At 57.4% G+C, this 27983-nt stretch overlaps 1 protein-coding gene across 4 annotated transcripts; it reads right to left on the reverse strand.

Moving 5' to 3' along the window:
• Positions 1-556: 556 nt before the first annotated feature.
• On the reverse strand, positions 557-27155 carry SH2B3 (SH2B adaptor protein 3). Of its 4 annotated transcripts, none has more exons than XM_030501378.1 (8): positions 26891-27155; positions 17728-18504; positions 4111-4212; positions 3422-3513; positions 3238-3332; positions 2827-3044; positions 2326-2497; positions 557-1683 (listed from the first exon to the last, which is right to left on the reverse strand). In XM_030501378.1, the coding sequence occupies exons 2-8, from the start codon at positions 18475-18477 to the stop codon at positions 1394-1396; spliced, it is 1719 nt and encodes a 572-aa protein (XP_030357238.1). In that variant the 5' UTR covers positions 18478-18504; positions 26891-27155; the 3' UTR covers positions 557-1393. The 4 variants fall into 4 exon arrangements, with proteins under 4 accessions (XP_030357238.1, XP_030357240.1, XP_032776103.1 ...); XM_030501380.2 differs by lacking the exon at positions 26891-27155 and adding an exon at positions 25156-25386 and having other exon boundaries at positions 2827-3041; XM_032920212.1 differs by lacking the exon at positions 26891-27155 and adding an exon at positions 25156-25386.
• Between the last annotated feature and the right edge of the window lie 828 nt (positions 27156-27983).

Consider the following 27983-nt stretch of genomic DNA (forward strand, 5'->3'; position numbering starts at 1 on the left):
AAGTTGAATGGTGTGAACATCCCCTCCCGCGTGTCGCAACAGCTCCAGCCCTTCCTCATTCTTAATATAACAGCAGCTTCTAAGCAGCAGTTCCTCTCTTGGCCCGGCACCAGCAGGTAAAGCCTGGAAAAGCAGCAGAGTTTGGGACACGGCCACGCTCCCGGCTCCGGTGATGCTCTCCTGTGCGGGAGCCTTTGCCAGGGATGGGGGACATCGATCCACAGGGATTAATACACGGCTACTCCCATGGGAGTTACGGCAGCGCCTATGTCATGCTTGGTGTGCAACCTGTGCAAGCAAACAGAGCTCCTCTGCTATCAGGGACTGCCTGGGAGATGCTCTTCCTCCAGGCAGGGAGGTGTACACCATAGGGACCCCCCCTTGCCTGCAAGAGGCCGTTGCATAGCTTTAAATACCACCAAACTCTTGGTTGTGCAGCGGTTTAAGGGTGAAATAAAAGGCAAGTGAGAGTAGGGTGAGTGCTGGAGATGTACAAAATGTTTGGGGGAAAAACTCACTTTAGATTTAGGCCTAAAATGTTTCCATCATGGGGATAAAACACCTCCATCACTGGGATAGAACACCTCCATCACCATGATAGAATACCTCCATCACCATGATAAAACACCTCCATCACCATCTGTGGTGATGTGGAGGAGTGGTTTGCCGTCAGTCTCCGCATTAGTTCTCACCTAGTGACATATTAATGATGGAGCAGTTAGTGTTCACGTCTCAATTAGCAAGGCTGATGGTGTAAGTATTCCTCTGGCTGGTGCAGGGAGTCACTGCAGCTGCTCTGGGTTAAAAAGAAGAGTGAGAAAAGCCAGTTTTTTGCCTTATCTACAAACAAAGCCCAATCTCTGATCGTGACCATCATCAATGCAGGAGCTCAGCTCCAGCAGGTTGGGCTTTGCAGGTGGCTTTGGCAGCAGCAGCACCACGTGCTGGGGCAGGAGGACGGGGCTCATCTTCGCCGGAGCAGCAACTGGTGATGAATTTATAACCCACTTCTCTTATTTTCCTCCTTTTTTATGCCTTTCTCCAATCAAATGAGTACAACTCAAGACCCCGGTTCCTTCGCTGGGTGGGATGCTGAGCCCGATGGCGCGATGCCCGGCACGCAGGGACGCAGGCACGAGCGGCGTGTGTAAACAGTGACGAAGAAAGCTTTGATTATAACAACCAGAAAATACAACTAAGAGGCCCTTTAACAGGCCGAAGAGAGGGAGCACACCCGTACTGGAGTGAAAAATTACCCCCTTCCTTGCAAAAATACAATAATCATCCCTAACCAGAAGGAAGAAACGGTACATTCTTTCTCTCGATGGGATACCCAGAAGGTCTCTGGGATTTCTCTGCCCAAAAGTGCATCCCGGTGCCGGAGCAGCCCCCGTCAGAGCGGTGTGTACTGGTTGTCAATGGCACGGACGTGGCCCCGGCCCGGTGCCTCCACCTCGTAGTCCGAATCGCGGTGCCGGGGGCTGGGGGCTGCCCTGCTGGGGCGCAGGCTCTGCGCCAGCTCCGACGGCGGCGGCACCACGTGGAAGATCTGCTCCGATGGGGGACCCGGAGGGGGCTCATTGGGGCCGTGGGGGCAGGAGGAGCTGGTGGGGACGAGGCTGAAGTCAGGGCTCCAGCTGGGAATGGGCAGCGGGAGAGGGACCGTGGTGCTGGAGCCAGGAGCTGCAGGTGAAGGGGACAGATGGGCAGTCAGTGGGATGCTCCTGCCCTTGTTGCTCCTGGGTATCGGGGTGGGGATGCTGGATGCATCCCGTACCCCACCCCCCATCTGCAGTGGTTTGGGGCAGCTTCTCCTTTCTCGAAAGAGGAAAGTGGGAGCTCGGGAGCCACCTTTTGGGCTGCTGCTCTGATGCTTCCGCTTCCCCCTGTCCCATGTGCGGCCAAAGGGCCCAGCTCTGCCCAGCCCCAGGGCACCCACATCCACCCCAAGGACCCTCCTGCTGACACCTGATCCCTGCACCCCATAGAATCATAGAATGGTTTGGGGTGGAAAGGACCTTAAGATCATGTAGTTCCAACCCCCTCCCACAGGCAGGGACACCTTCCACTAGAGCAGGTTGCTCCAAGCCCCTGTGTCCAACCTGGCCTTGAACACTGCCAGGGATGGGGCAGCCACAGCTTCTCTGGGCACCCTGTGCCAGCGCCTCAGCACCCTCACAGTAAAGAACTTCTTCATTATATCTGACCTGAACGTCCCCTGTTTCAGTTTGAACCCATTATCCCTTGTCCTATTGCTACAGTCCCTGATGAAGAGTCTCTCTCCAACACCCCATGGAATGTCCCCATCCCTCCGTCCCCACGTACCTTGTGGCTGGGGCAGGACGACGACATAGCTGGACAGCCGGACATCGCAGGCTGTCCCGCACTCCAGCGGGATGGGGTAGCGATGGAAGTGGTGCAGCATCTCCACGATGGAGGAGAAGCGGAGGTGTTGGACACGGCACTGGCCCCGCTCTGTCAGCGCCAGCCGCAGGTGCTGCAGGGAGGAACATGGACCAGTTACCCTTCCACCGGCTCCATTGCTGGAGTAGATGATGGGGGACACAGGGATATTTGGGGTGGAGGTGGACAAACGGGCTTAACATGATGTGCTGCATCCCCAGTGCCTGTATCACTGCATGGATTTTGCCCCCCGGGAGCGGGGATGGGTCCACCAGCCCGCTGCAAGCATCAGGGTAGAGACCATGCAAGAAGAGCATCTCCATGGGTGGGATGATGGGACATGGACCATGCTATGGTGGGGGTGCTGTCTGAGGGGCTCCTGTGAGATTCCCGCCCGCATCCCATCCCCTCTCCCGCCCGTACCTTTGCTCTGCCCTGGAAGTTGAAGGTGAGCACATACTCGCCGCGGCGCGTCTCGCTCTGCCGCACCAGGAAGACGCCGTGTCCCTCCAGCCCCCCCACCTGCACCAGGTGAGCCGCCTTCACGCGGGAGATGGGCCCATGGAACCAGGGGCAGGAGGAGAGGAACTGCTCCATCTTCGGCCCCGCCGCCTCCCCCGGGACCCCCGGCGTCGCCCCTGCTAGGGCACAGGGATGAGTGCCCCAGGGAAGCGGGGACCCCCTGCCCGTCAGCCCCATCCACCTCCCCTCTGGCTCTGCCCCCCGGCCATGCCATGTGGGGATGCTCCATCAGCCCAGCTGGCCATGGCAGGATGCAGAGACCCGCCCCCCCAGCAAGGGATGCCCCATCCCTAGGGTGTCCCCATTGCTCACCTTGGCTCTGGGTGTCCGTGCTGGTAGTGGGGCTGGCGGCTGCAGGATTGGGGTGCCAGCATGCCAGCAGATCGGGGTCACCCATATCAGACCTGCTGGGGATGGGAGAAGCCAGGCTGAGCGCTGGGGGGCACGGAAGGGCTGTCCCCATCCCTGGGCTTGGGGACATCCATTGGGTGCTTACCCCCTGCGTGCACACTCCCGGATCTCGGCCGTCCAGGAGCTGAGCTGCTGCTCGTCCCCTGCCTCAAACAGGATGTCCGTAGCATTGGTGACCTGTGGGACATCAGAGAAGGACATGAGAGGGGGCTTCAGAAAGAGAGAGGTGCACAGAGACCTCGTAGCAGCCTTCCGGTATCTGAAAGAGGCTTCAAGGATGCTGGAGAGGGACTCTTCATCAAGGACTGTAGTGATAGGACAAGGGGTGATGGGTTTAAACTTAAACAGGGGAAGTTCAGGTTAGATATAAGGCAGAAGTTCTTCCCTGTGAGGGCGCTGAGGCGCTGGCACAGGGTGCCCAGAGAAGCTGTGGCTGCCCCATCCCTGGCAGTGTTCAAGGCCAGGCTGGACACAGGGGCTTGGAGCAACCTGCTCTAGTGGAAGGTGTCCCTGCCCGTGGCAGGGGGTTGGAACTGGATGAGCTTTAAGGTCCCTTCCAACACAAACCAATCCATGATTCTATATACAAATCCCTCCCACCCATGTTGGGCGCCAGCCCTGACCCCAGCGGGTGCAGAGCATCCCCCCATGTGCTGCCTCCCAGGCTGGGAAGAGGAACTGAAATTTGGCACGGGAGCTTTCAGCAGCCACGTGCGCTCTGGAGGGTGGGAAAAGCCTTGGGGCTGGGTCTGGACCCCCTCATTTAGTCCTTACCTTGAGGACGAAGGTGTGCAGGTTATCGGGCATCTCGAGGCGCGTGCACCTCCGCACCTCCTGCACGGCAGAGCAGGCGGCGTGCAGCTTCGGCTTGGAGCCCTATGGAGGGGAGCACAGGGGATGAGCTGAGCCCAAACACCCTGAACCACCACCCCACATCCCGCTGCATTGCTGGGACACGGCCAAGCCTGCCAGGAGCCACCCGAGGAACCGAAGACAGCAAGGAAATACCCGGCTCTGCTGGGAAATACCCCACCAGCGAGGAAATACCCCTTGTGGCATGGAAATACCCCACATGGCATCGCTGGGGCAGCCTGTATGGAGTGGGGCCCATCCTGGTGGCCCCAAGGAGCCAGCAGCAAAGGGATGGGTAGAGGAGGGCAGGAAGATGGGGGTTCTCAGCAGTGTGGTTCAGGGAGACTGCTGTGGTTCAGTGTCACTGATGGGGACACTGGGATGCAGGCAGGGAGCCCGCGCTGATGGGTGCAGGCGTCAGCAGCGTGCTGACACAGGCACATGACGAAGTGCTGAGCAAGCACTTCCACAAAGGTTAATAATACCCATCCCAGCAGCTTTCGGTTCCTCTCCTGCCCGGCACGCTCCGTGTGCCAGCAAGTGAGGCTGTGGCACGTGGCACCCACCGGCAACCGCGGGGATCAGGATGTATCTGGGGTGCCAGGGACCATCCTGAGTGCCAAAGCCCCTGGGGGAACCCTGCACCCCAAATCCTCCATGTTCACCCCTGTAGCCAGAGCTAAGCCGCATTTAAAGGGTCTGGAGGTCTGTGGATGGACAAAAGGCTGGGGTACCATGGAGAAGAGAAGACAAGGCTCTGGGGAGACCTTAGAGCAGCTCCAGTGCCTAAAGAGGCTACAAGAAACCTGGAGAGGGGCTGTGGACAAGGGCCTGTAGGGACAGGACAAGGGGAATGGCTTTAACCTGCCAGAGGGGAGATTGAGATGAGCTCTGAGGCAGAAGCTCTTCCCTGTGAGGGTGCTGAGGCGCTGGCACAGGGTGCCCAGAGAAGCTGTGGCTGCCCCATCCCTGGCAGTGTTCAAGGCCAGGTTGGACACAGGGGCTTGGAGCAACCTGCTCTAGTGGAAGGTGTCCCTGGATGAGCTTTGAGGTCCCTTTCAACCCAAACCATGCTATGAGGATGCTGCGCTGCACAACGGCATCTGCCAACCAAAGTATCTTGCTGAAAGCTTGTGATGCTCACAGCAAAGCCACCCCACCACATCCCCAACCACCTGCATGATGCCAAGGGGGTCCCCAGCAGGGACTCAGCACTCCAACACCCAACCAAACCGTATTTAGTTGCTTTCTTTTCCCCCATCCCCCATCCCTTCTCCCTCCCTCCACACTCTCAACTGAGGACTCGGTGTACTTTGGGGCCGGAAACGCAGCACGAGAAGGATCAGCCCTTATCAGCACTGAAAAGAAAGTTCTTAGAAGTTGCTCATGCAGCGGGGTTGGTGCTACCACAGCAGCTCACGGCATCCCCAGCCCCACTGGCGACAGTGATTGCAGATTTAGCTGCAATCACTGTCGCCAACGGGGCTGGGGGTGCCGTGAGCTGCCACAGTGGCACCAATACTTTATCCCAAAGGACTTTCATTTTCCTGCCATCCTTGGATGATAACCGTGCCCTGCGCAAAGTCCTGCAGGCAGAAAGCAAAGGAGTTGCCCATCCTGGCTGCTTTCCCGATCTTGGGTTGTGACACCCAGCACGTCCCCATGCTTGCCGGCGCAGCAGGGTTTTATCGGCATGCATGCCGACTGCAGCATTGGGATTGGCTTCCTGCTTTCCTAGGAACTGGGGAATTTCCAGGAAAAGGGAGTTCGGCGAAGCCCCCTGCGTCCCTCCCCGGGGATGGTGCAGATGGGGAGCGTGAAGGGAGAAGGAAATGATGCAGCAGAGAGATATGGCACCCGAAAAAGCAGTCTGGCTTCGGAGAAGTGCCTACCACAGGCACGGTGTGCCTGCCCCCTGCACCACAAGATGCCCGGCTCGATGGTGGCCAGTACCCAGAAAGGGATTTCTTGGTAAGCAAAACTGCATACTCAACACACCGCGTGTTCACCCAGCACCCATGGGCTGCTTCTTGGCAAGAGAGGTGCCACAGCAGCACCGTGGGGCTGGGTGCTCCTTGCTGCCAGCTTGGTATGCTCAGGATGGGATGCTCAGGATGGGATGCTCAGGATGCTTGGGATGTTGCCCCAGTTCAGCCTCCAGCCGCATGAGCATCATAGAATCACGGAATGGTTTGGATTTGGTTAAGATCATCCAGTTCCAAACCCCTGCCATGGGCAGGGACACCTCACACTAGAACAGGTTGCTCCAAGCCCTGTCCAACCCGGCCTTGAACACTGCCAGGGATGGAGCATTCACAGCTTCCTTGAGCAGCGTGTTCCAGTGCCTCAGCACTCCCACAATGAAGAACTTCTTCCTTATATCCAACCTAAATCTCCCCTGTTTAAGTTTAAACCCAATACCCCTTGTCCTACCGCTACAGTCCCTGATGAAGAGTCCCTCTCCAGCATCCTTGTAGGTCCTTTTCAGGTACTAGAAGGCTGCTATGAGGTCTCCATGTAGCCTTCTTTTCACCCCACTGCTCCCCAAAGCATCCTGTGCCCATGGGGGAAACCCCAGCACAAGGTTGAACATCCCCCAAAATCACTTGGGGACACAATACCCCATGAAGCTGCAACCCAGAACACAGCCACACCGTGCCATCACTGCGGCACTCCTGCTCCTGACTCTTGGCACTCAAAATGGGCCATCCTGGGATGTGACACAGCGATCTCCAGCTCATAGGGCTGAGGGCAGCAGGATCTGGCCCTGCTCCTCCAAACTCCTCCCTGCAGGGCTGACAGCAGCCAGGCAATGCTGGGAACATCGAGCCACCAATGGGGACAATATGATACCATCAGCTGGGGATGAGCTCTTGGCATCTCCTTAAATATAGTGTTGAGAGTGGATCTGCTGCCCCCAGGATCCGTATCTTTGTTCTTAGCAGGGAATTCTTCCAGAGTTTAAAACCACGAAGCCAGTGCTGTTCCCAGTGCCAGGGGACATGGGGAAAACTGGAAGATGGAGGAAAATACCCCCAGGATGAAACTCCCTCCTGCTCCCTACCGTGAGCATGCTACTGGGGAAGGACACCCCACTGCGCCGCCCGTCACAGGGAGCACTAGCACAGCATGGGGAGAAGCAGCACAGCACATGGAATGCCGGCACAGGGAATGCCGGCACAGCCCCGCACACCTGGAGCGGGCATTGTGCCCGGGAGAAAGCGGGGTTTGCCGGCATCTGATGGCTATAGGAAGGATCCCGCGCCGGGAGCTGAAGGTCAGGCCAAGGTCACAGCTGCGCTCGGGCGTTGCAGGCGCAGAGGAGCTGCTGCGTTTCCGCTCGAGCAGCTCTCACCGCAGCTCCTGCCCCTCCGCGTTCATTGGTACCTGCGCTGACACCCGGCCCATGAGCACCGCGGCTCCTTCCGTGATCCTCCCTCCGCAACCTCTCCCCGCTCGCCTTTCCTGCTCTCCCATGCGAGCAGCAGTGGGAAACCACCGCCCAGGAGGGCATTGCAGGTCCCTCCGCATCTCTCCAAGGATATTTGGATTATGTTTTTTGGGGGAAGCAAAACTCGTCTCAGCTCACTCATATGTGCTGGGAAAGCTCTTGCCATGATGCTCTGAGCCGCTGCTGTAAGGAGCATGGCCTGGATGCTGCACAGGGGACACCGCAGATGCAGGGACAGCGTTCTTCGCTCGTTGCAGAGGGAGGCAGGCAGCTTTCCAAGAATGAGAGCGAAATCACACTGCCACAGTGCCCATATCCGCAGCCACCTCTAGGTCTGACCGGCACCAGCACCAGCAGGGTGCTGGCACCCACCACCCACCCAGACACCCCCAGGCTCAGCTCAACCTCTGCCAGGTCCCCAGAATGCTGCCACCACCCGCAGTGCTGGTTTGCACAGGAGGGAGCTGGACCCTTCCCAGTCGGTTTGGACATTGCCCAGTCTCATGCTGGCAAAGGTGGCAGTGGCACAGGGATGAGAGTGGTGACACAGCAATGACAGCAGTGGCATAGTGACGATGGCACGGCAATGACAGTGGTGGCAGGGGATGACAGCAGTGGCGCAGCAGTGACGGTACTGGCATGGTGATGGATGATGGTAGTGGCATGGTGATGATGGCAGTGGCATAGTGATGACCATGGTGGCACAGTGACGAGGGTGGTAGCATAGCGATGATGACAGTGGCACAGTGATGACAGTGGTGGCATGGTGATGATAAGAATGGCACGGTGATGATGGTGGTGGCACTGCAGTGATGGTAGTGGCATGGTGATGAATGACAGTAGCGGCATGGTGATGACGACAGTTGCATGGCAATGACTGTGGTGGCACAGCAATGATGACAGTGGCACGGTGATGATGGTGATGGCAATGACAGCAGTTCCACAGTGATGATGGTGATGGCAATGCAATGACAGCAGTTCCACAGTGATGATGGTGGTGGCAATGCAATGACAGCAGTTCCACAGTGATGATGGTGGTGGCAATGCAATGACAGCAGTTCCACAGCGATGATGGCAGTGACAAAGCCCTGTGCAGAGCAGAGAGCAAATCCTTCGAGAGCGGCAGGCACTGGTGCTGGCCCCTCCATGTGCTGGGGATTTCCCTGTGCTGGCTCTTTCACTTCCACTCTGAGTCACACCACGGGACGTGCCACAACCCTTGTGCAAGGTCCCTGATGGATACGGGCAAGATCTGTCACTCTGTAAATCCCAGAGCCCACCAAGCACCCCTTATACAAGGGACAAACCTCAGCTAGAGCTGCAGCATCTCCGGGCACAGCTCAGCCCCTTGAGCTGCCATGGACAGACAGACGGATGGCCACCAACATCCACAGCATTGCAAGCACCGGATTGTGCCGCTGTCAAACCACATCCTGCACCCACAGGCCCCAGGGAGTTTTGTGAAGTTTCCCAGGAGCACTGCGGGACACAGCCTGGTCCCAGGGGGATGCCGGGTGAACTGGAGGGGAAACACATCCCATTGCTTCAGCACAGGGCAAGTAGCAGGGTCCTGTTGGGAGGCACCCAGGGTTGTCTTGGAGGGTACAAGGTGTCTGCTGCACTGGTGATTGTCCTCGGGGGTTGCACTGTGGGTAATCCCAGTGTTCATCCTTGGGAATTTTGCATGGCACATAATCCTGGTGTTTGGCCTTGCAGGTTTTCCCCATGGCTAAACCCAATGCTCATGCTTGAGGACTTTGCACCATAGATAATCCCAGCATGTGTCCTTGGGTGTGGTGTTTGCACCATGGCTAATCCCAGTGTTCAGGGATTTCCACCATGGCTAATCCCAGCGTTCAGCCTTGCAGCATTTATCCTTGAGTGCCTAATCGTGGCACTCCATGGGGTTGATGATAGCACAGCTAATCTCAATGCTCCTCCTCAGCCATTTGCACCGCGGCTGATCTCAAGGGAATGGGTCCTTCGTGCTAGTACTGGGGACATGGTCTGGGATCCTGATTCAGGCCATTTCCCTGCACACCCCCAGCCTCTCATGTGCCTCCTGCATCCCAAATCCACTGCAGAGCCCACCCAGAGCTCAGCTCAGCCCCTCAAAGCTCTTGGGGAGGACCCCAAGCTGGCACGCTCCTGCCTCACCACCTGCATGAATCTGTTCACTCTGAAACCTACTGACAGCAGCAGTGAGCACCACCATGGGGTTCTGTGTTCTGGGCTTGTGGAACTGGAGGTAGGAGGTTTTCTGCCTCTGTTAAGCAGAGAAACACAAGAGGTGATCCCAGACCCCAGCCATTACCTCCCCAAAACCTCCTCTCTGCGCACCCCAAACCCCAGCCAGCATCCTCAACCCACCAACACCAGAGGCACAAAGGAGTTTCCAAGACACCCCATCCCCGAGCATCCCCACAGCCCACGGCAGGGACAGAGCCATCGCCGAGGGGAGCAGGCTCAGCGGTGACAAGAGGCACCGTTGTGCCAGCCTGAAGCGCTGGCTCGGGGGTGGACAGGGCACAAAGCACCTTCTGTTCCCATCCTGAGCGGCTGCCGAGCAAGAAAACACAGCCCAGACCCCAGCAAACCACTTACTTCTGATTGATTATATTAAACCTGGGACACTGCAAAACACACCTCGAGAGCCACCGGGTAAATCCATACCCATGGGGAGGGATTTGGGGGTTCCATATAGAAACCTCCACCCCATCCTCAGGGCTGATGGCCTCTCTTTGTGCATTGACAAACATCCACCAAGAGATGCAGACATCCACATGAATGAGTCAACATTCCCTCCCCAAAACCCTACAAACCACCCCAAAACCAGAGAGCCCAGTGGCTCACATTCACAGCAGGGTTTGGGAAGACGAGGGCTGTAAACAGGATCTGTAAACAGGCAGTATTTGCCAGCCCCTTTCATTTGTGTCTTATTTTAAGCCAAACTCGCTTCCAGCGTGGGCTGCTTTAATAATTTCCTGGAATAAACAACAAGCATGGAAAATCAACAAGGTGCCTGCATACAAGCAGAGCTGGCTGCAGCCAGGGACTGAGTCACCCAAAACCCAGCCCCAGAGGGCTCGGGAACAGGGGGTATCCAACATGGACCCCACAGCATCCCGAGGATGTGCCAGGATTTTGCATCACCCTGAGGTTTTACATCACCCGGGGGTTCTGCATCACCCAGGAGGTCATTTCCCTGCACACCCCCAGCCTCTCATGTGCCTCCTGCACCCCAAAACCACTGCAGGGCACCCAGAACTCAGCTCAGCCCCTCAAAGACCCCACAGTGGCACATTCCCACCTCACTGCCTGCATGTATCTGTTCACTCTGAAACCTACTGACAGCAGCAGTGAGCACCATCGTGGGGTGACCCCTTGCCCTGTTCTGTGCCCTGACTGCATGAAGTAGATCTTGCCCCAAATGCTTCATTTTCAACATGATCTCAAGACAACATTGAACATCACGATATCCATCAGGCATCGGTTGGAACTGGGAGCGATTGGGAGGAGCAGGGAACCCTTCCAGACCCTGCGCAGCCTCTCATCAGTATTTACCTTTGAAAGAAGCAGCGCTCAGCCTCGAAACACCCAGAAACAACCACATCCTGGGCCGTAAAAAGCACAAGAAAAAAGGTAAAAAGAGACAACCACCCAAAAAAACACCACCGGGCATCTCACACTGGGTGCCAGGGCCGAGCGGGACCCAGCACCCACCAGCACCCTGCATCCCCAGTTGCAAGAGGCTCAGGTACAGTCCTTGAGCACTTTCCCAGTCCCCTTTCTTATGATTCTCTTGATTTTTTTCTCACTTAGGACAAGGGATAATGGTTTTAAGCTAAAAGAAGGTAGATTTAGACTAGACACAAGGTAGGAATATTTTACAATAGGAGTGATGAGGCACTGGAACAGGTTGCCCAGAAATGGGGTAGATTCCCCATCTCTGTAAACACTCAAAAGGTCAGGTTGTACAGGGCTCCAGTCAACCTGATCTAGTTGAAGACATCCCTGCTCATGGCAGGGGGTTGGAAATGGATGAGTTTTAAGGTCTCTTAAAACACAAATTATCCTAGGATTCAATGATCCTCAGCTTGCCCATGGTGCTCTTCTATCTGAGCAGCTCTGCAGCATCCCTGCGAGGCAGACAGCCCTGACCACGAGCATCCATGTGCTGGCAGGCAGTGAAGCATCACTGCCATGAGCATGGGGGTCACAGTAGCGGGACAAGAACCCGCCAGCAACAACAGGACAGATTTTAAAGGATGGGGTTAAAATGAAAGGAAACCCTCTGAGCCCCTCTCCTGCAAACCCCAACAACCCCAGCACCAGGGGAAGCAGGAGGTTGGGGCTGCTCCATCCTGCACCCATCCCCTCACAACTCTACCAAGCCCCATCCCAGCAACACGGTTTCCAAAATAAGAAACTCTGCTCTTCAGCAATTAGCACCAGGGCTGTGGTTAAGCTGCTAAAAGTGTTTTTTCCGTGTATGACCAAGGATGGAAAAAGTTGTGGTTAATAAATGACAAATAACCTTTTGTCTCATTGCGCTCCCACCCTGCAATACCCAAAATGAAAAAAAGAAGGGGGGGGGAAATACAGAGAAAGTCACCACCAAAATCTCACCAAAGAAGCTGAAAGGATGCCCCAGCCCTTCGCCTTCGAAGAACAGCAAGCAGCACAGCACCGAAAGCAGAGCTGGGGATGTGCTGCTCACCCTGCTCTGCAGTGAAAGTCTGCGGTGGGTTTCGGTGCAGCTCCGGGCACCTTTGGGTGCTGTTTCACCTTTCCCAAGGGAATCACAGTACAGGCAAACCCCTCCAGCTTGTATCGCATGGCAGGTTTCCTGGTTTCAGCCCTGGGGATGCCAGGAGAAGGATGCGGTCCCTTGGGGATGCAACCCAAGGGGATGTCAGGAGAAGGATGCAGTCCCTGGGGATGCAACCCAAGGGGATGCCAGGAGAGGGATGCAGCTCTCTGGCCACACGTGTCCAGCCGCTAAGGGATGATGCAACAGGGTTGCTCTTGGACAGAGGATCAAGGCAGCAAACCCCAGCCTGGGATCAACATTTTTATGGCAACAAAGAGACAAAATAAGATGCCGTGCAGCCGGCTCGCCCCTGGGCAAACCACGGGGACAAGGGCAGGAGCACACGTGGTCCAGTCTGCTCCAGCTCACAAGATGGAGGACACCAAATGGGATCCAGATTGACACAGACATGCTCTTCCCTGGGCCAGAGCCATGATGGGACACTGAGATGCTTCCCGTCATTAGCAAACACCTTCTTATGGGGCACCCATTGCCTGAAGACAGTGGGTGCTCTGCTCATGGTGGTCCTGGGAGGAAAAGACCATTTTGCATCAGGTTTTTTGCAGGAATAGAGGAATGAAGGAGCTCATGGTGCTGCAGCAGCAGCCAGGGCATTTGTGCATCCAAGTGGCCATGTCCAGTTTTTAAGCATAATTGTAGGTCACTAATTAAAGGAAACATGTTTTGGATTTGAAACAAAGTGTTGTGCTGCAAAAGACAGGGATTGCTCAAATCCCTGCGTGGGATAGGGATGCAAACACAGCTGCTGCTGGGGTCCAGGCTTCCCATAATGTGGCCTCTCCATCCCTGAAGGCATCTCTCCTTCCACCACTGCCCCTCCATACATCCTCAACTGAATCACTGCATCAACTCCAATTGCTCCTGAAGGTACAAAGCAGCTCCTGGAGGAGCTGGGATGGGGACCTCAGTGCCAGGATGCCCCTCACCCTACGCCTGGTCCCAAGCACTGCGAATGGGAGCCCAGCAGCGCAGGACCTGCTTGCTCAGGAGGTGGCATTTCTCAGAAACCAGCTTCAGGTGAAAGGAAGGGGAAAAAGAGAGAAGAGAAAAAAAAATGAAGAGAAAAAAAGGAAGTCAAAGCAGTCTCACGCTGAGCAGAGATAAAAATACTGCTCCTGCGGCCACGGCTGCAGACGAGCCATGACACAGGCTCCGTGGGTTTTCTCCGGAAAGAGTCTTCCCGGCTTGTCTCGGCATGCCATCGATTTACGGGATGCACTGGATTTCATTAAAATGCTATAAAGAAACCAGCGCAAATGCAAATCCCATTTCCCTTCCCCTTTCCTGTAAAAACATCTGGTCAACAGAAATGGCTCAGGACGTTTCCGTTGCAAATCACGGTTTTCAGGGAGCTCAGGACTTGGCCATGTAAAAGGCACTGGGAGCTGGGGCTCAGCTGATGAACAGAGCAGCCCTGAAACCCTGCAGGGGCTGTTTTGCCAGCTTTGGCTTAAATTTGCTAAGGTGGAGAGGCCTCAGAGCTACCCAATCCTATAAGTGATAAGAGAGTAAATAGCGTGGTGGAGGAGAAAGTTCTTAGTGCCTCCACGGAAAGCAGGTGAGCACTGCCCTCATATAGACATTAAAGAATCCACCTGGGCTGCACTCCTAGGACCATACCCAGGGTCTCACTGGTTTTCCTTTGCACATCTATATATACACCCATACAAGCATTATAAATACCCTGATATCTGGGTGTCCCAAGCACAGTGGTGCCCTGCAGCCAGGCTGTGACACGCTCCCGTGAGAGCTCCGCATCCAGTCATCTCTAAATCCCTCCTTTGCAACATCATTTTTCCAGCGCTCGAGGGAGGAAGGAGCAATGCCAAAATCAACCCAGCAGCGGCTGCAAGCACGGGAATGTGAGCTGCTCCCTCTGCCCAAAACCCCATCTCATCCTGCTGAAGCTCCGGTGGCATGACAGGGAATGGGATGCCCACACTGGGCAGTGCCGCAGGGACCATGGGTGGCACTAGCACGGCTCACTGACACTCACCCCTTCACCCAGCACAGCGCTGGCCACCCAAGCAGTAAAAGGGATTAGGGCTCTTCAAAGCACCCTGCTCCCTTTGATGCCGGGCACGTTATGGGATTAGGCTGAGGCCCCATTGAAGTGCACTGGGGAGAAAGTGGAGGTTGGGGGAGAATAAGATAAAAGCTGCCAAAAGCAGAATGAGGGAGCAGAGGCCAATCCATGGCCACTTCCCGGAGGCACCCTGCCCTTCTCAGGTCATTGCAAGGTGCTAAATATTTGAGGGCTTGGCTTGATGCTGTAAAGCCATGAGGTTGAGCCGAAACTCCATTTACATTGTATTATTTAAAGGGTCTGGAGCTCTGTGGATGGACAAAAAGCTGGGGTACCATGTTTGTTCAGCCTGGAGAACAGAAGGCTCCTTAAGGGGAGACCTTAGAGCAGCTCCCAGTGCTTAAAGGGGCTACAGGAAACCTGGAGAGGGGCTTTGGACAAGGGCCTGTAGGGACAGGACAAGGGGAATGGCTTTAACCTGCCAGAGGGGAGATTGAGATGAGCTCTAAGGCAGAAGCTCTTCCCTGTGAGGGTGCTGAGGCGCTGGCACAGGGTGCCCAGAGAAGCTGTGGCTGCCCCATCCCTGGCAGTGTTCAAGGCCAGGTTGGACACAGGGGCTTGGAGCAACCTGCTCTAGTGGAAGGTGTCCCTGCCCGTGGCAGGGGTTGAAACTGGATGAGCTTTAAGGTCCCTTCAACCCAAACTAGTCTGTTAGTCTATGATTAACAGCATCATCAGATCAGGAACAGATCCACAACATGGGCAGTGGCAAAGCCCTGTGAGCATCGCGGGGCAAAGGATGGAGGAGCGGGGGTTCCCTGCATCCTTCCCTAGAACTTATTTTCATGGAAAAAGAAAGCAAAAGTAAATCACCAACAAGCTGTTCTGTTCCTGCTTCTCTCTTCTTTGCCCCCTTGCTGCATTTGGGAAGTGGGACCCACCAGCACCGTGGGGGCTTTCTACCACCCCCAGAATTCAACTACACTTACTGGAAAAGGGGCTGGATTGATTGTGCTGTAAAGGAGAAAGGATCTGGCCCGGCCCAGTTAATTAGAGAGGAAGGACCCACCCTGAGAGTGTTTGCACAGGAAGCAATTTACTGCGGAGACTCGCAAAATCCAGTGAGGAACATCCCCCCTTCGCAGACCTGGCTGAGAAACAGGGTCCTCGGCCTCACAGTGATGGGATCTCACCAGGAAACCTCTGTGGGATGGAGATTTGGAGCAAACTGCAAGGAGTAACGCTGCAGAGAGCTGGGTGAACTTGCTAAATGGCTTGTTTTAAATGCCTCCTGCCCATGGGTCAAAGCAGCCGGGAGGAAGAATGTGCTCTGTGCTCAGCTTGCTTCCCAAGGGGAGGTGGATGGGGGAAATAAAGAAAAAAGGGGGAAAAAAAAGGGAAAAAGAAAGGGAAAAAGCAGTGCTTGTAAGCACCAGGTCCTGGGGGCAGGCAGCACACAGTGGGGGTCCAAAGGGGCACTTGTCATTTGGGCCGTGGGGAGCATAGGTGGGTGCCCAGAAAGGGTGTGCTCAGCCCTGACTGCTGAGCACCCTGTGCTGGGGAGCATCCCCTTGCTTGGCTTTAGTGTTGGCTCTTGCAAAGCCCCAAGGGCAGGTCTGGGCAAAGCCACTGAGGATGTGGAGGAGCAAAGCTGGCAGCAGTGCATGAAATAACATCAGATACCTCCTCCCCACTGGCCAGGCTGTTCCCTGCGGCATGGTCCGACATGCCCAGTGCCATCCCAGTGAGCCAGGATCCGGACCATGCCAGCATCCAGTGATGCTACCCAGGAGCACCCTCAAAGCACCCCAAAGTGATGCTGTTCAGAGCCAGACCTTCCCATGCCCCAGGACGGGGACATGCATTCCCATGGGAACAAACAACTGCAACCACTGACACAACAGAGCAAAACCAGCTCTTACTTTCAGACTGTGCAATTTTGGTGCTTTTTCTTATTTTTCTTTTTAATATTGGAGTCATTTGGTAGAAATAGCAGGAATTCAGCCTGCAGCTCCCTGACCCCACTGCCACAGTGAGCAGCAAACACAGCCCAGAGGCAGGGATAAGGCTCCACCTCTACCGGAGGTTTCCTCCTTCCGAAGCAAAAGTTTAGTCATCAAAGTTAAACGAGCACAGAAGAAAACGGGAAAAGAGGGAAAACACAGCCCATGACGCCTGCGTAGGACCTGCCATGTGGAGGAACTGTCTTTTTAAAGATTAAACTCCACGGCTCCCCCCGCATCGCTCCCTGTTCACTCACATCCTGCATCATCTCCGCTCCAGCCGGCCTCTAAGCACCACGGGAGCTCCCTGGCGTAGCCAAGAGCTGAATTTTGAGCTACAAAAGTACTTACAAAACTAAAATTAACCTCCCTTACAGGACCCATGGGGAACAGAGGAAGGTTTTTCCCCTTCCTTTCCCAACTTGCCCAGGCGAGCACATGCTCTGGCTGCTGAAGCCATGGCAAACCAGGGACAGGGTGAATTTGGGGTTTGCCAAACCCTTGTTGGGACAGGTCCATGGGGCTGGGGATGAGTGGGATGGAGGCCACCAGCCTCTATCCTCAGCTCACAATGCAGATGCTCTGCTTCTAGCTGGAAAACCTAGGTTTGAGGTCCCAGCACAGAGAAATGCAATTGCATCTTGACTGACTGCAATAATTAGCGCGCATGTAGCCCACAGCACATGGTCACAGCATCTTTCACCCCCCAAACATGGTCCTGCAGTGGTGGCTCTCAGTCTCAGAGGTCTTAAATAAACTGGGTGCAGCCTCATGTGGCTGCAGAGGAGGGAGAGCAGCAGCACAGCAAACCCATCTGGGTCCTGGGCTTGTGCCCAGACACTGCTCACGGTGACAAACTCTTGTGATTAGAGATGCAGCATGGCCCTGCTCCTCTCACAGGACATGCTGGCACCCTGGCATCAACCCCAACCCGCAGCATCATCCCCAACCCGCAGCATCATCCCCAACCTGCAGCATCATCCCTGACCCGCGGCATCATCCCCAACCTGCAGCATCATCCCCGACCCACGGCATCATCCCCAACCTGCAGCATCATCCCCGACCCATGGCATCATCCCCGACCCACGGCATCATCCCCAACCTGCAGCATCATCCCCGACCCACGGCATTATCCCCAACCTGCAGCAGCATCCCCGACCCACGGCATCATCCCCAACCTGCAGCATCACCCAGCTAATACAGGCAAGAACCAGCAGGTCCTTACCTTGGGTGGGTCGAAGAGCTCCAGCACATACTCCTCGCTATCAGATGTCCCCGCTCGCCGCAGCACCAGGCGGCAGCGCTGCCAGCGCGTCCCGCTGTCCAAGGAGCTCTCATCCAGCAGCCCGTACTTGAGGATCCCCTCCTTGCGCACCTCGGGGGGCTGCTCCCGCGACAGCCCCCAGGGCAGGATGCGCTTCCCCAGTCCCGGCTTCAGAGCTGCCTCCGCTGCCTCCCCATCCCCATCCCCAGGGAGAGCATCTGAGGAACGGCGTCGGAAGAGGCTGCGCCAGCTCCTGCGCAACTGGCTGAGTGAGAACGGGCGCCGCGCCGGCCCCGACAGCTCCTCCGAGCTCCAGGACTTGCGGAGCCCTGATGGGGTGGCTTCAGGAGCTCGGCCGGGCTGCTCGGAGCCTGGATCTGCCTCGGCTTTGGTGGCCACATTGCCCAAGGAGGCATCCGTGTGGCGCCGATGCGTCTCCCGGTAATCCCGCGCCGGGCCGGCGGGCAGGATGCGGAGCTGGTTCATGGCAAATCCTTCCTTCACCTCATGGCAGAAGTACTGCTGGAAGAGGTCGGTGAACTGCACCGAGAAGTTCTCTGCGGCCAGGAGGTCATGGTGCGGGTGCTCGGTGGCGAAGCGCAGGTAGTGCCGCGCCAGCTCCTTGGCGGTGCTGATGGCGTGCAGCTCGCAGAACTCATGCCAGCCCCGGGGATGCGCTGGCGTGCCGGCTGGCAGAGTGTGCCCATTCATTGCCGTGGCTCCAGCGAGGCGGACGCGCTGCAAGACAGAGCACACCAGCAGGGTCAGGGCAGCCCCAATGCCTCCCCCCTGTCCCACCAACCCCTGGCCAATGTGGCCATACACCAGTCCAAACACGTACCCACAGGGCAAGCAGCCTGGGGTGCACCATGGTTGGCTTGGTCCCCATCAAAGCCGCTTCATTCTCTGGGATAGAGCATGCGACATGCTGCAGCCAGTCTGGGGACAGCCGGCTTCCCGGTGAGCAGCACAGTGGAACCACTATGGCTCAACACCCGGCCATGCAGGACAGGACATGGAGCATCCAGCCCTGTGGCAGCACCATGCATAGAATCATAAATCATAGAATGGTTTGGGTTGGAAAGGACTTTAAGGTGATCTAGTTCCAAACCCCTGCCATGGGCAGGGACGCCTCACACTAGACCATGTCACTCTGTCCAGCCTGGCCTTGAACACTGCCAGGGATGGAGCATTCACCACTTCTTTGTGCAACCTGTGCTAGTGCCTCATCACCCTCACAGGGAAGAACTTCTTCCTCACATCTAACCCGAACTTCTCCTGTTTAAGTTTAAACCCATCACGCCTTGTCCTATCTCTACAGTCCCTGATGAAGAGTCCCTCTCCAGCACCCCCATCCCGACCTGGCAGGGCCGTGCCTCAGTTTCCCCACCTGTGAGGTGGGGTGCGGGCAGGTCCCGGAGCGGGGTGTCTATGGGGCTTCCTGCCAGCACAGCTGCCTGCAGCGGGGACGCCCGGCAGGGCCACATCCGCTCTGCTCCTGCCAAGGCTTCGCAGCGCCGATGGGTTTCCCTCCAGGGACCTATTTCAACGCAGCTGATAAAACTGGAGTGGGGGCGGGAGGGGAGGAAACGGCAGGAAAAGATGCAGGAATCCAGGGATGGAGCTGCCTCGCTGCCAGATCCCTGCGGCTGGGGGAGGTACAGCCACGCCGCCGGCACTGCCAGCCACGAGCATGTGCCCCTGGTGGGATGCTCTGCTGCTCGTGGGACCATCAGGCTCTGGCAAACCACGCCATATCTCTGCCCGGAGCAGATTTTGGTGTGAGGCCAATCTGACGGCACCCATGGTCGCCCTGGTGTGCGTGGCTGAGCCCGGCAGTGGCGTTCCCCATGGGCTGCTTACTGCTGAACCTCATGCTCGCCACCGCACTTATCAGGACCGTGCACTCCACTCAGGCAGGAAACATCGGCCAACCCACCCGGATCCTGCTACACCAGCACGGGTGCCACCACCTCCTCGAAATTACAGTCACCCGGTAGCGCCCGGCTGCTGGGAGGGGAGGAAAAGTGATTGCATTGGTCACGGGGAGGAAGAATTAAGTAGAAAACCAAAGGGTTGGGTGGAAGCGAGCGTGGCGATGGGGAGCGTGCGGCACGGCAGAGCTTGTTTGCAGCCAGCGAGGTGATAACGCCGGGAAGCCAACCTCTATCTCTGCCCACCCGCCGCCCTTCCTAGTACGTACCGTGAGGTTTCTCAGTGAGGGGAGATGTTATCTGCCCCCCGCCAGCCCCGGCTTCTCAGAAGAGCCGCCCGAGGCTCGGGGCTGGCGCTGCGGCGGTGCCGGGCATGCGCCCGGCCGTGGTCGGGACGAGCACCCCGGCGGGGCCCCGTCTATCAGCACTGCCAGCCTGCCCTGACTCAGCATCCTCCCGCTTCCTCTCAGCACCCGGGAATTGCCGCCACAGCTGACGGCACCACCAGCACACTCAGTGGGATGCTCCCCCAAAACACTGAAGGAAGTGGGGCACCCGCACGGATGGCTCCTCAGACATGGGGGGAGATTCCCAAGGCAGGGAATTCGCTTTCCAAGGTTTGCGGCTTGCGCCACGCCGGCTTTAGGAATGGTTTGCAGCATGGGAATAGCTGGGCTTCGCCTGAGCCATGCGGTGGAAGCAGCCAAAGGCCATCTCTGGTAGCAACGTGCTTTTCCAACTGGCTCGACAATGGGAAATACATCCCCAGTGCTTCCACCTGCCAGGATGAGCACAAACTGCAATGCTGTCCTCCCTGCTCCTACCCGGCACACTTCCCATGTGGAAATAGCTATCCTGGATGAATCCATGCTTGAGCTACTGCAGCAGCATCCTGCTCCTCCGCCTGGCTCCATGGGACATGCCGCAGGGATGTGAGTGCCTGCTGATGGGTGGGTTTCTCCCTGCTCCAGCCCACAATGCCGGAATTCAGCACCCAGTGGCTTTAAGGCAGAATATGCATCCACATCCCTTATACCTGATATGGCTTCCAGCCATCCTGCAGGCCAGCACCGAGCCAAGGGACTAATGGCTTTAATTTGCACTAAACGAGGAATCCAGCCCACCCTCGATGCACCACGGGATGGCTGGATGCAGGGCTATGTCCTTCCCAAGCACTGGAAGAGCTGTATGTCACCCAGCCCGCCCCATCTCAGCGCTGTTTTGGGGTGCTGGGGGTGTTTTGGGGTTGCTGGGCTAGGCACTCCAAGAAGAGCAGGACAGGACAGACCAGCCACAGGCTGACTTTGATGTGGGCTGGGATGGCGAGCCCCGGCTTGTGCAGGATCCATCCCGGCAGCAGAGCCGCCCCTGGAGATTCCATTAAACTCTTGCTCAACCCGGCGAGTGTCCCTGCGGCAGGATCAGATCCGGCAATGGGTTATTTGCGCCTTTATGATAGCAAAAATCCCAGTAAATACATTTGTTGTTCAACTGCAGCCAGAGGAGCCGGCAGCACCAGGGTAATGCTTGAAGCCAGCACCAGAGCTCTGCCACACGCTGATGGAAGGATGAGTGGTTCAGAGCCAGCAACGCCATGGAGGAGCTGCAGGATCTATCCTGCTGCCTTCCCACCATAAGAGAGCCATGCAGAGGGCTGTGTCTGCATGAGAAGGACACCGTCCAGCACCCAGCGCTGCAAACCTGGCCTCAAAGGGAAATGTTATGGAGCAGAGCCCGTGTCACTGAGTGAGCCCGACTCCTGCATGTGCAGCCCCAGAGCGTGTGCAGCCACGATCCGAAAATGAAACCAGCCCCAACCCTTGAGCCGCGGGTCTCCACGCCAGCAGCATAACTAGGAAATGTGATTGATGTGCCGACTCTCCCAGAAATTACTGTTCCCAAACCGGAGGAGAAGCAGCCGGCGGCATTTTCAGCTCCTTTTTAGAAGCACGAGGCTATTCAACATTCACCCCCAGGACTATTTTGAGAAGGGAGTGAAGCGAGGGGCTGGGAGACGCCTTCACCAGCCCCACAGCTCCCTGCTTCCCGAGTGGCAGAAATACAGAGTTCCCACAATCCCAAGAGCAGGAACATTGTTCCTTCCCAGGATGTCCTCCATGAAAAGAGCTATTCTGAGCCGGCAGCAGCCTTTCTTGGCACAGCCCCGCACCCTGCTCGCGAGGCAGCTATAAAAGGCTGAGTTACAATGAACAGCACTTTTCAATGGGAGAGCATCCGGTGCGGGGGACTTGGGGGGATGCAGGTCCCTGGGGGGGGGGGGTCAGGGGGCTGTGGGTCCCCAGGGGATCCAGCCTGAAAGTGGTGGCCTCACAAGGGCTGGGTGGTGCGGAGCATCCCCCCAGGAGGGGGCTGGTGCAGCCCCTCTCTGCATCCCGATCCCCTGGGGGCTGGGGTGCAGGGGTGGATACTGGAGGATTGGCTGGATGCAACCCTGGGATGTGAACGCAGAAAGGGACCATTTGGGGGTGGAGATGCATCCCCTCAGCAAGGCAGGAAGGGCTGGTGCAGGGAGAGAGGTGGGAAAGGGTCTGGCTGCAGCCTCTTGATGTAGGATAAGGATGGGGACAGAGGGGAGCACCCCAATTTCACCCTTCTCCAAGCCGGACCATAACACGAGACAGAGCAGCATGGCCGTGGAAAGCAGTCCTGGCTCTACACTCATGGAAAGCCCCATGAAGTTTTATTGCTCAGCCAAGCTGCTTCTTCCTTTCAGCAGCCCATGCACCCAGGGCATGGGGACTCCAAGGGAAGAAAGGAGGGTGACGGGGTCCCCCAAAAGAGCAGCTACATATTTACAGCATCACTATAAAGCAACCAAGGCCATTTGTGCATCAGGCCAGCAGAATCCACAGCAGGAATTGCCCAGCCCTGGCCTGCTCTACTCTCTGGAAGCAGCCCCCCATGGTGGTGTGGATTCTCTGGGGTCTTATGGAGGGTGATGGCACAGCACCATCACTCCCTGCAACCCAAAGGCTGTTTCCACACAAGCTGGAGGACCCCAGAAGTGCCTCAGGACCTTCCCCCCCACCCTTTGCTTTGGCTGAACCAAACCCACAAATTAAAAAGCAACAAAGGAGCAGGTTGGAGAGATCCCCCCATCGCACACCCACAGGGGCTGTGTTTTCTGAGGAAATCAGGATAAAAGCCAGGAGGAGGTTTTGGGAGCCTGACTTTGCTCTCCTACCCCTCCTTTCTTGCAGGACATGCACACCCCTCTCATTTGACACAAGTTGCTCTATTGAAGGCCAAGGCTGGCCTTAATTTACATCTCTGTGGGCTGAGCAGCACCGCAGACCTCTGAGGACACAGACAATTTAGATCCAGGGGAAACCCACCCATTTGGCTTCCCGATTGCTCCGCCAGGACAGATGGGATGGAGACAGTCCATCCCAAACCCATCTTGGGCCAAACGCAAGCTCCATGCTCACTTGACCTGCAGGAGCTCACCAGGACGAGCTGCTGTGGCCAGCCCTGATCCCTAGAAAGCCTCTGCCTGCCTCTGTTCACCCGAGCACCCCTCACCGTGGCATCTGGCACCCTGCAGCCTGGTTTATCCCATCACACTCTCCCACACCCACTGCCTATGGGGTAAAGCCCAGCAGCGGGATGGCCTCTTTCAACAGGGTTTGTTTTGCTGCGTTAAATGAATCTCTGCGGCACAGCCATGGGAGAACGCGGGCTCAGGGAGCACTCCCACGGGAGCGGCTGATGGGGGTCCCGTGGGGAGCAGCTCAGCTCCCCACCAACCCAGCTCTCCCTCCACACCACAGCAGTGCCCCAGGGCAGGATTGGGCCCTTCCTCCTCGCCAAGCCGCAGCAGGACCACAAACCCCACTGCTGAGCTCTTGTGCTTTCGCTTTGTCTCAGCCGCTGGGATTTATCCCGATGTCTCCGTGGTGCCCATCAGCCCGCGGCAGCCCCAGGGGTGTGTGGTTCGGGGGGGGGGTTTGCTCTGGGTGAGGAGGATGTATGACCCCTCAAAAGCCACCAGCACTTGCACCCCAATCTCTCTGGGGTGATACAGGGCACTGGCAGACCCGGTGCCCTGCGCGCTCTGGCGAAACCAAAACAGATCTTCTCAGAGGCAGTAAATACATAAAGGCAAAGGAGAAAATAAAAGCAGTGCTGGGGGTGGGGGGAATGCTCCGGGACAAGGCTCTCTTGCACCAAAAGCAAGTTAAAAAGAAATCCGAGGCATTGATCTAATCCCAAACAAGTCAAAGTGAAACCTGTCAGTAACGTCATTGGTCTTTAAACTCCAATCCTTGCCAGCAAACAGGGACATGCAAGAGGCGGCAGTGCCAGGTCCCTGGCTGGCCACCTCTTCCTCCAGCTGCTTTTCCTACCTAAGCACAGCCCGAAGAGTCCCTGGGCCACCAGCCCACAACTCCGGCACATCTTGAATCAATTTACAACAACAATATCGAACTCGTCCCGGTTTCCTTGACAGTAAATCCCAGCCCGGGCAGCAATGACCATGTTATTGCCGCTGTGGAAGCCAGTGGGTCCGGGCTCTCTGTGGGTGACCCCGCCAGGGCTTGGCATGAGCAGGACTGGGCACGCTGGCAAGTGCAAGGGAGGCTGCTGGGATGTTGTCCTCCGGTGCATCGGCCTCATGCTCCGAGCCCCCACGCCTGCCAACAGGCAGTGCCTGCGAGCCAACAAAGTCTGCAGGGAGCAGAAAGCCAGAGGAGCCACTTGGCAGGCTCTGGTTGGCACCTCTGCTTGGTGCTGGCAGCAGGCACAGGGGCAAAGGAGAAGGGGGCAGTGGGGTGAGCAGGCAGGGCATGGCCCCTACGGGCAGGGCAGCACCCCACATAGGTGGCTGGGGCTGGTGAGCATCATCCCACATGGTCCTGCGCCCTCCAAGAGGGGCCACCCCCATTGTGGGGGCTGCAGGGGTCTGGGGGCAGATGGAGGAGAGGGACAGGGCTGGATCAGGGGTCCCCAGAATAAAGGTGCTGGAAATGAGGGACCTGGGGAGGAGAGTGACCGCAGAAGATGGGGTGCTGTGGGGTAAAGAGGTGTTAGGAAATGAGAATCCCCAGAATGGGGGGCACCCACTGGGGAATAGGGTCCCTGGGATAGGAAGCACCCACGGGGGAGAGGGGTGAGAAGAGGACAGTGTCCCCAAGGATGGAAGGAGAGGAACAGAGGAAGGGGCTCCCCAAAGAAACAGGGATGGGAGGGGTCGGGGGGGTGGAGGTCCGAGGGGTCGGGGCTGGCAAAGGAGGGGGATTGCGCTCCAGGAGCGGATCCGCGCCCGGGATAGCTCCGGGGCAGCTTCCCCCCGCCCGGCCGGTCCCCGCCGCCGCCACCACTTTCACTTTGCAGCGGCCGCTCCTCGGGGCCGCCCGTCTCCGGTACAGCCCGTCCCCGGTACAGCCCATCCCCGGTACAGCGCAGCCCGGACCCGCTGCGCGCCCGCGGTTACCTGCAGGAGAAGGCGTCCGGCTGCCGCTCGCCCATGGTGGAGCGCGGCGGAGCGCCCGGGGCCGGGACCGGGCGGACGGGACGGGGCGGACAGCTCGGGACGGCTCAGCTCAGGCAGGAAACCGGGACAGGCGGCTCCACATTTCCGCCGAGCGGATCCGCGGCGGCGCGGGACGCGGACCCCGGCCGCGTTATGTAAAGCGGAGCGGAGCGGCCGAGGGCGGAGGCTGCGCGGGGCGGAGCGGAGGGGCCGCGCTGTCTCTTAAGTCTGTCTGTCCGTCCGTCCGTCCTTTCCGTCAGCCCGTCCGCCCATCAGCCCGTCCGCCCGCGCCCCGCCGGCAGCTCCGCGGGTGCGCACCGCTCCGCTCCGCCCCTCCCCGCCGGTTCCTTTAACTTATCGCATCCGCGCCCGCGGAGGCAGCAGCATAAACAGCCCGGCTGCCTAGTGGGGGTTGGTTTGGGTTTGGTTCGGGTTTGGTTCGTTGGATTTGGGGTTTTTTTAAGTTTTAATGAGTTTTTTTTCCTCCGTGAGTTTGGGGGTGTCTGGTCATCGCAGCTCCCCCCGCACCCAGCCCCCCCAGCCCGGTCCCGGGGGTCGTTTGGGAGCCTGGGAGGGATGTGCAGGAAAACACCCGCTTTCCTGTTCCTGCCTGGCCGTGTCCTCCCACGGCTCCACAGGCTGGGTCCCAAGGGACCTCTGCGGTGGTAGCAGTGGGCGAGACACTGTCTCAAACCCCATTTCTCATCATTTTCCTCTGCTTTTCAGTCAAGGAAATTATCTTGCTGTGAAAGGCACCGCGGGGCTCTGCCTACACCCCGTCGGAGCAGGTCAGGCCACAGGGCCTGTGGTTGTCCTGCACTGTGGGCGAGGGACAGAGCAGTCTCAGTGTCCCTCTGGCCCCAAGCAGGGCTGGGGACTGGGGTGGGTGTACACAAACCAGGCCTGGCCATCCTGCTGCTGTCATCCCATCCCATGGGAGCAGAGCTGCAGCCACTCACCCTGTGAGCCATGGGAAATGGGAGGATAATAAACTTGCACTGCACCTTTTCCCAGGGAATGGCTGGTTTCTGGTCTGTACCATCACATCTGGCCCACTGACATCTCCCACCCGTGCCACTGGTTGTCCCAAGAGCTCCTCTGGGGCCTCACCCTCAGCAGTACCAGGGATGGAGCGGCTCTCCTTGCCTCCAGACTTCCTGGAAAGTACCCTGAGCAGCCCTGCCCAGGGCTGGCACTCACCCAGCACACCAAGCTGGAAAACCCCAGGGAAGCAGCAGCTGGGATTTTACAGCCACCACACGGTCGATTTGTGGGTGTTGGGAAGGTGGAAGCTGCAGGATTTGACCCTTGGAGAGCGGGCTGAGGCACGCTGAGCTGTGTGTGAATGGGCACCTGTGTGCCACCACCGATGGGCTCTGATGCTTTAAAATACACCCCAGTCGCTCACCCCATCCATTCCCAATCCATCTCCTTCCAACGAGGAAAAGACTGAAACAGGACCTGGTGCTGCTCCCTGGGACTGGCCATGCCCAGACCACAGCCCTGGGCTGCTGCCAGGGTGAATACAACCCTGCTTCCCCACTCCAGCCCCACAAAACCCCTGGACCAGGTTTGAGCTTCCCTGCAGGGCTATAACCTCACACTCCTTGGGCATCCAGGCGACCCTGCATCCAACCAGCCCTCCCCAAACCGCACAGGGAAGTAGCTGAGAGTGGCTGACATGATAAAATCTTACCTTAAAAGCTGTTTTTGAATTCCTCCTGCTGTGGCTTTATTCATAATTGCACCTTCTGGCTCTTTTCCTGAGCATGGATGAGCAGTCGGCGGAGCCCAGTGCCTGCCCTCCTTCGCATGGGCGGCCGTCCCAGCCTGCAGCTATTGCACACTCGATGAGCTTCATCTATTTCAAAAGCGCCCTCTCAGCGTCCTCAGTCCCCGTGGCCTGAGATTTCTCTTCTATTTTGCTTCCTGTATGGATTTTCTACAGTCCCTAACTGCTAATTCACTACCACCAACTTCTGCTTTTTCTGTTTGTTTATGCAGAGCTGCGCAGATGCCTTTGTACACGCACACACACACATGCTGCTGCTTCCCTTCCGCTCAGCACCGCGCTCAGCTTTTAACCATTGCTGCTTGCTTCTCCTCTAAAAGCTTCAACCAGCTTCCAAATGTCTTTCCCACTTTCCTCTTCAACTCCAGCCCCCCGGCCTGTTTCGTTCTCAGAATGCATGGGGTGGTTTGGAAGCGGCACATCTGCATTTCGCAGGGTGGGATGTGATCGGCTGCAGGTGACATCTGCCATCATGCAATGAGATGTCCCCCCACCATGTCTGGGGATGACATCTGGAAGTGCTTGGCTATGGGAATCTGTGCTGAGCTGTTTGTGAACGGGCATCTGTGTGACACCACCGGTGGGATCCATCCTCCATGATGGTTTAAAATACAGCCCAGTCACTCACCCCATCCATTCCCAATCCATATCCTTCAAACAAGGAAAAGACTGAAACAGAACCCCCCTGTATTGGTGCTGTGCCCTGAGACTGGCCATGCACAGACCAATGCCCCCAAAATCTCAGCCTGGCTTTCATGCACCCCTTTAGAGGGCTGGGTGGTGATGGGTCGGGTGGCGATGGATTAGGTGCTGATGGACAGGGTGCTGATGGAGGGGGTGCCCCCCGAGCCGGCTGTCCCCCGCAGTCCCGTCGAGCCTGGAGCTGCCGCTGCCGCCGGGCTCCATCCGCCCTCTCCCGGGCACCGGCCGCACTGCAGGCCTCCCCGGTGGTGGTGGGGGGGACCCCGGCCCTCGGGCTGCCAGGCTGGAGACCGCC

This window comes from Strigops habroptila, chromosome 11, assembly GCF_004027225.2.
Source record: "Strigops habroptila isolate Jane chromosome 11, bStrHab1.2.pri, whole genome shotgun sequence".
NCBI lineage: Eukaryota > Metazoa > Chordata > Aves > Psittaciformes > Psittacidae > Strigops > Strigops habroptila.

Coding starts and splice junctions, on each gene's coding strand:
- SH2B3 (XM_030501378.1), bottom strand. CDS start 18,477: ATGAATGGGCACACTCTGCCAGCCGGCACGCCAGCGCATCCCCGGGGC. Junction 4,213..17,727: donor AGCTCTTCGACCCACCCAAG/GTAAGGACCTGC, acceptor TCCCCTCCATAG/GGCTCCAAGCCGAAGCTGCA. Junction 3,333..3,421: donor CGGGAGTGTGCACGCAGGGG/GTAAGCACCCAA, acceptor TCCCATCCCCAG/CAGGTCTGATATGGGTGACC.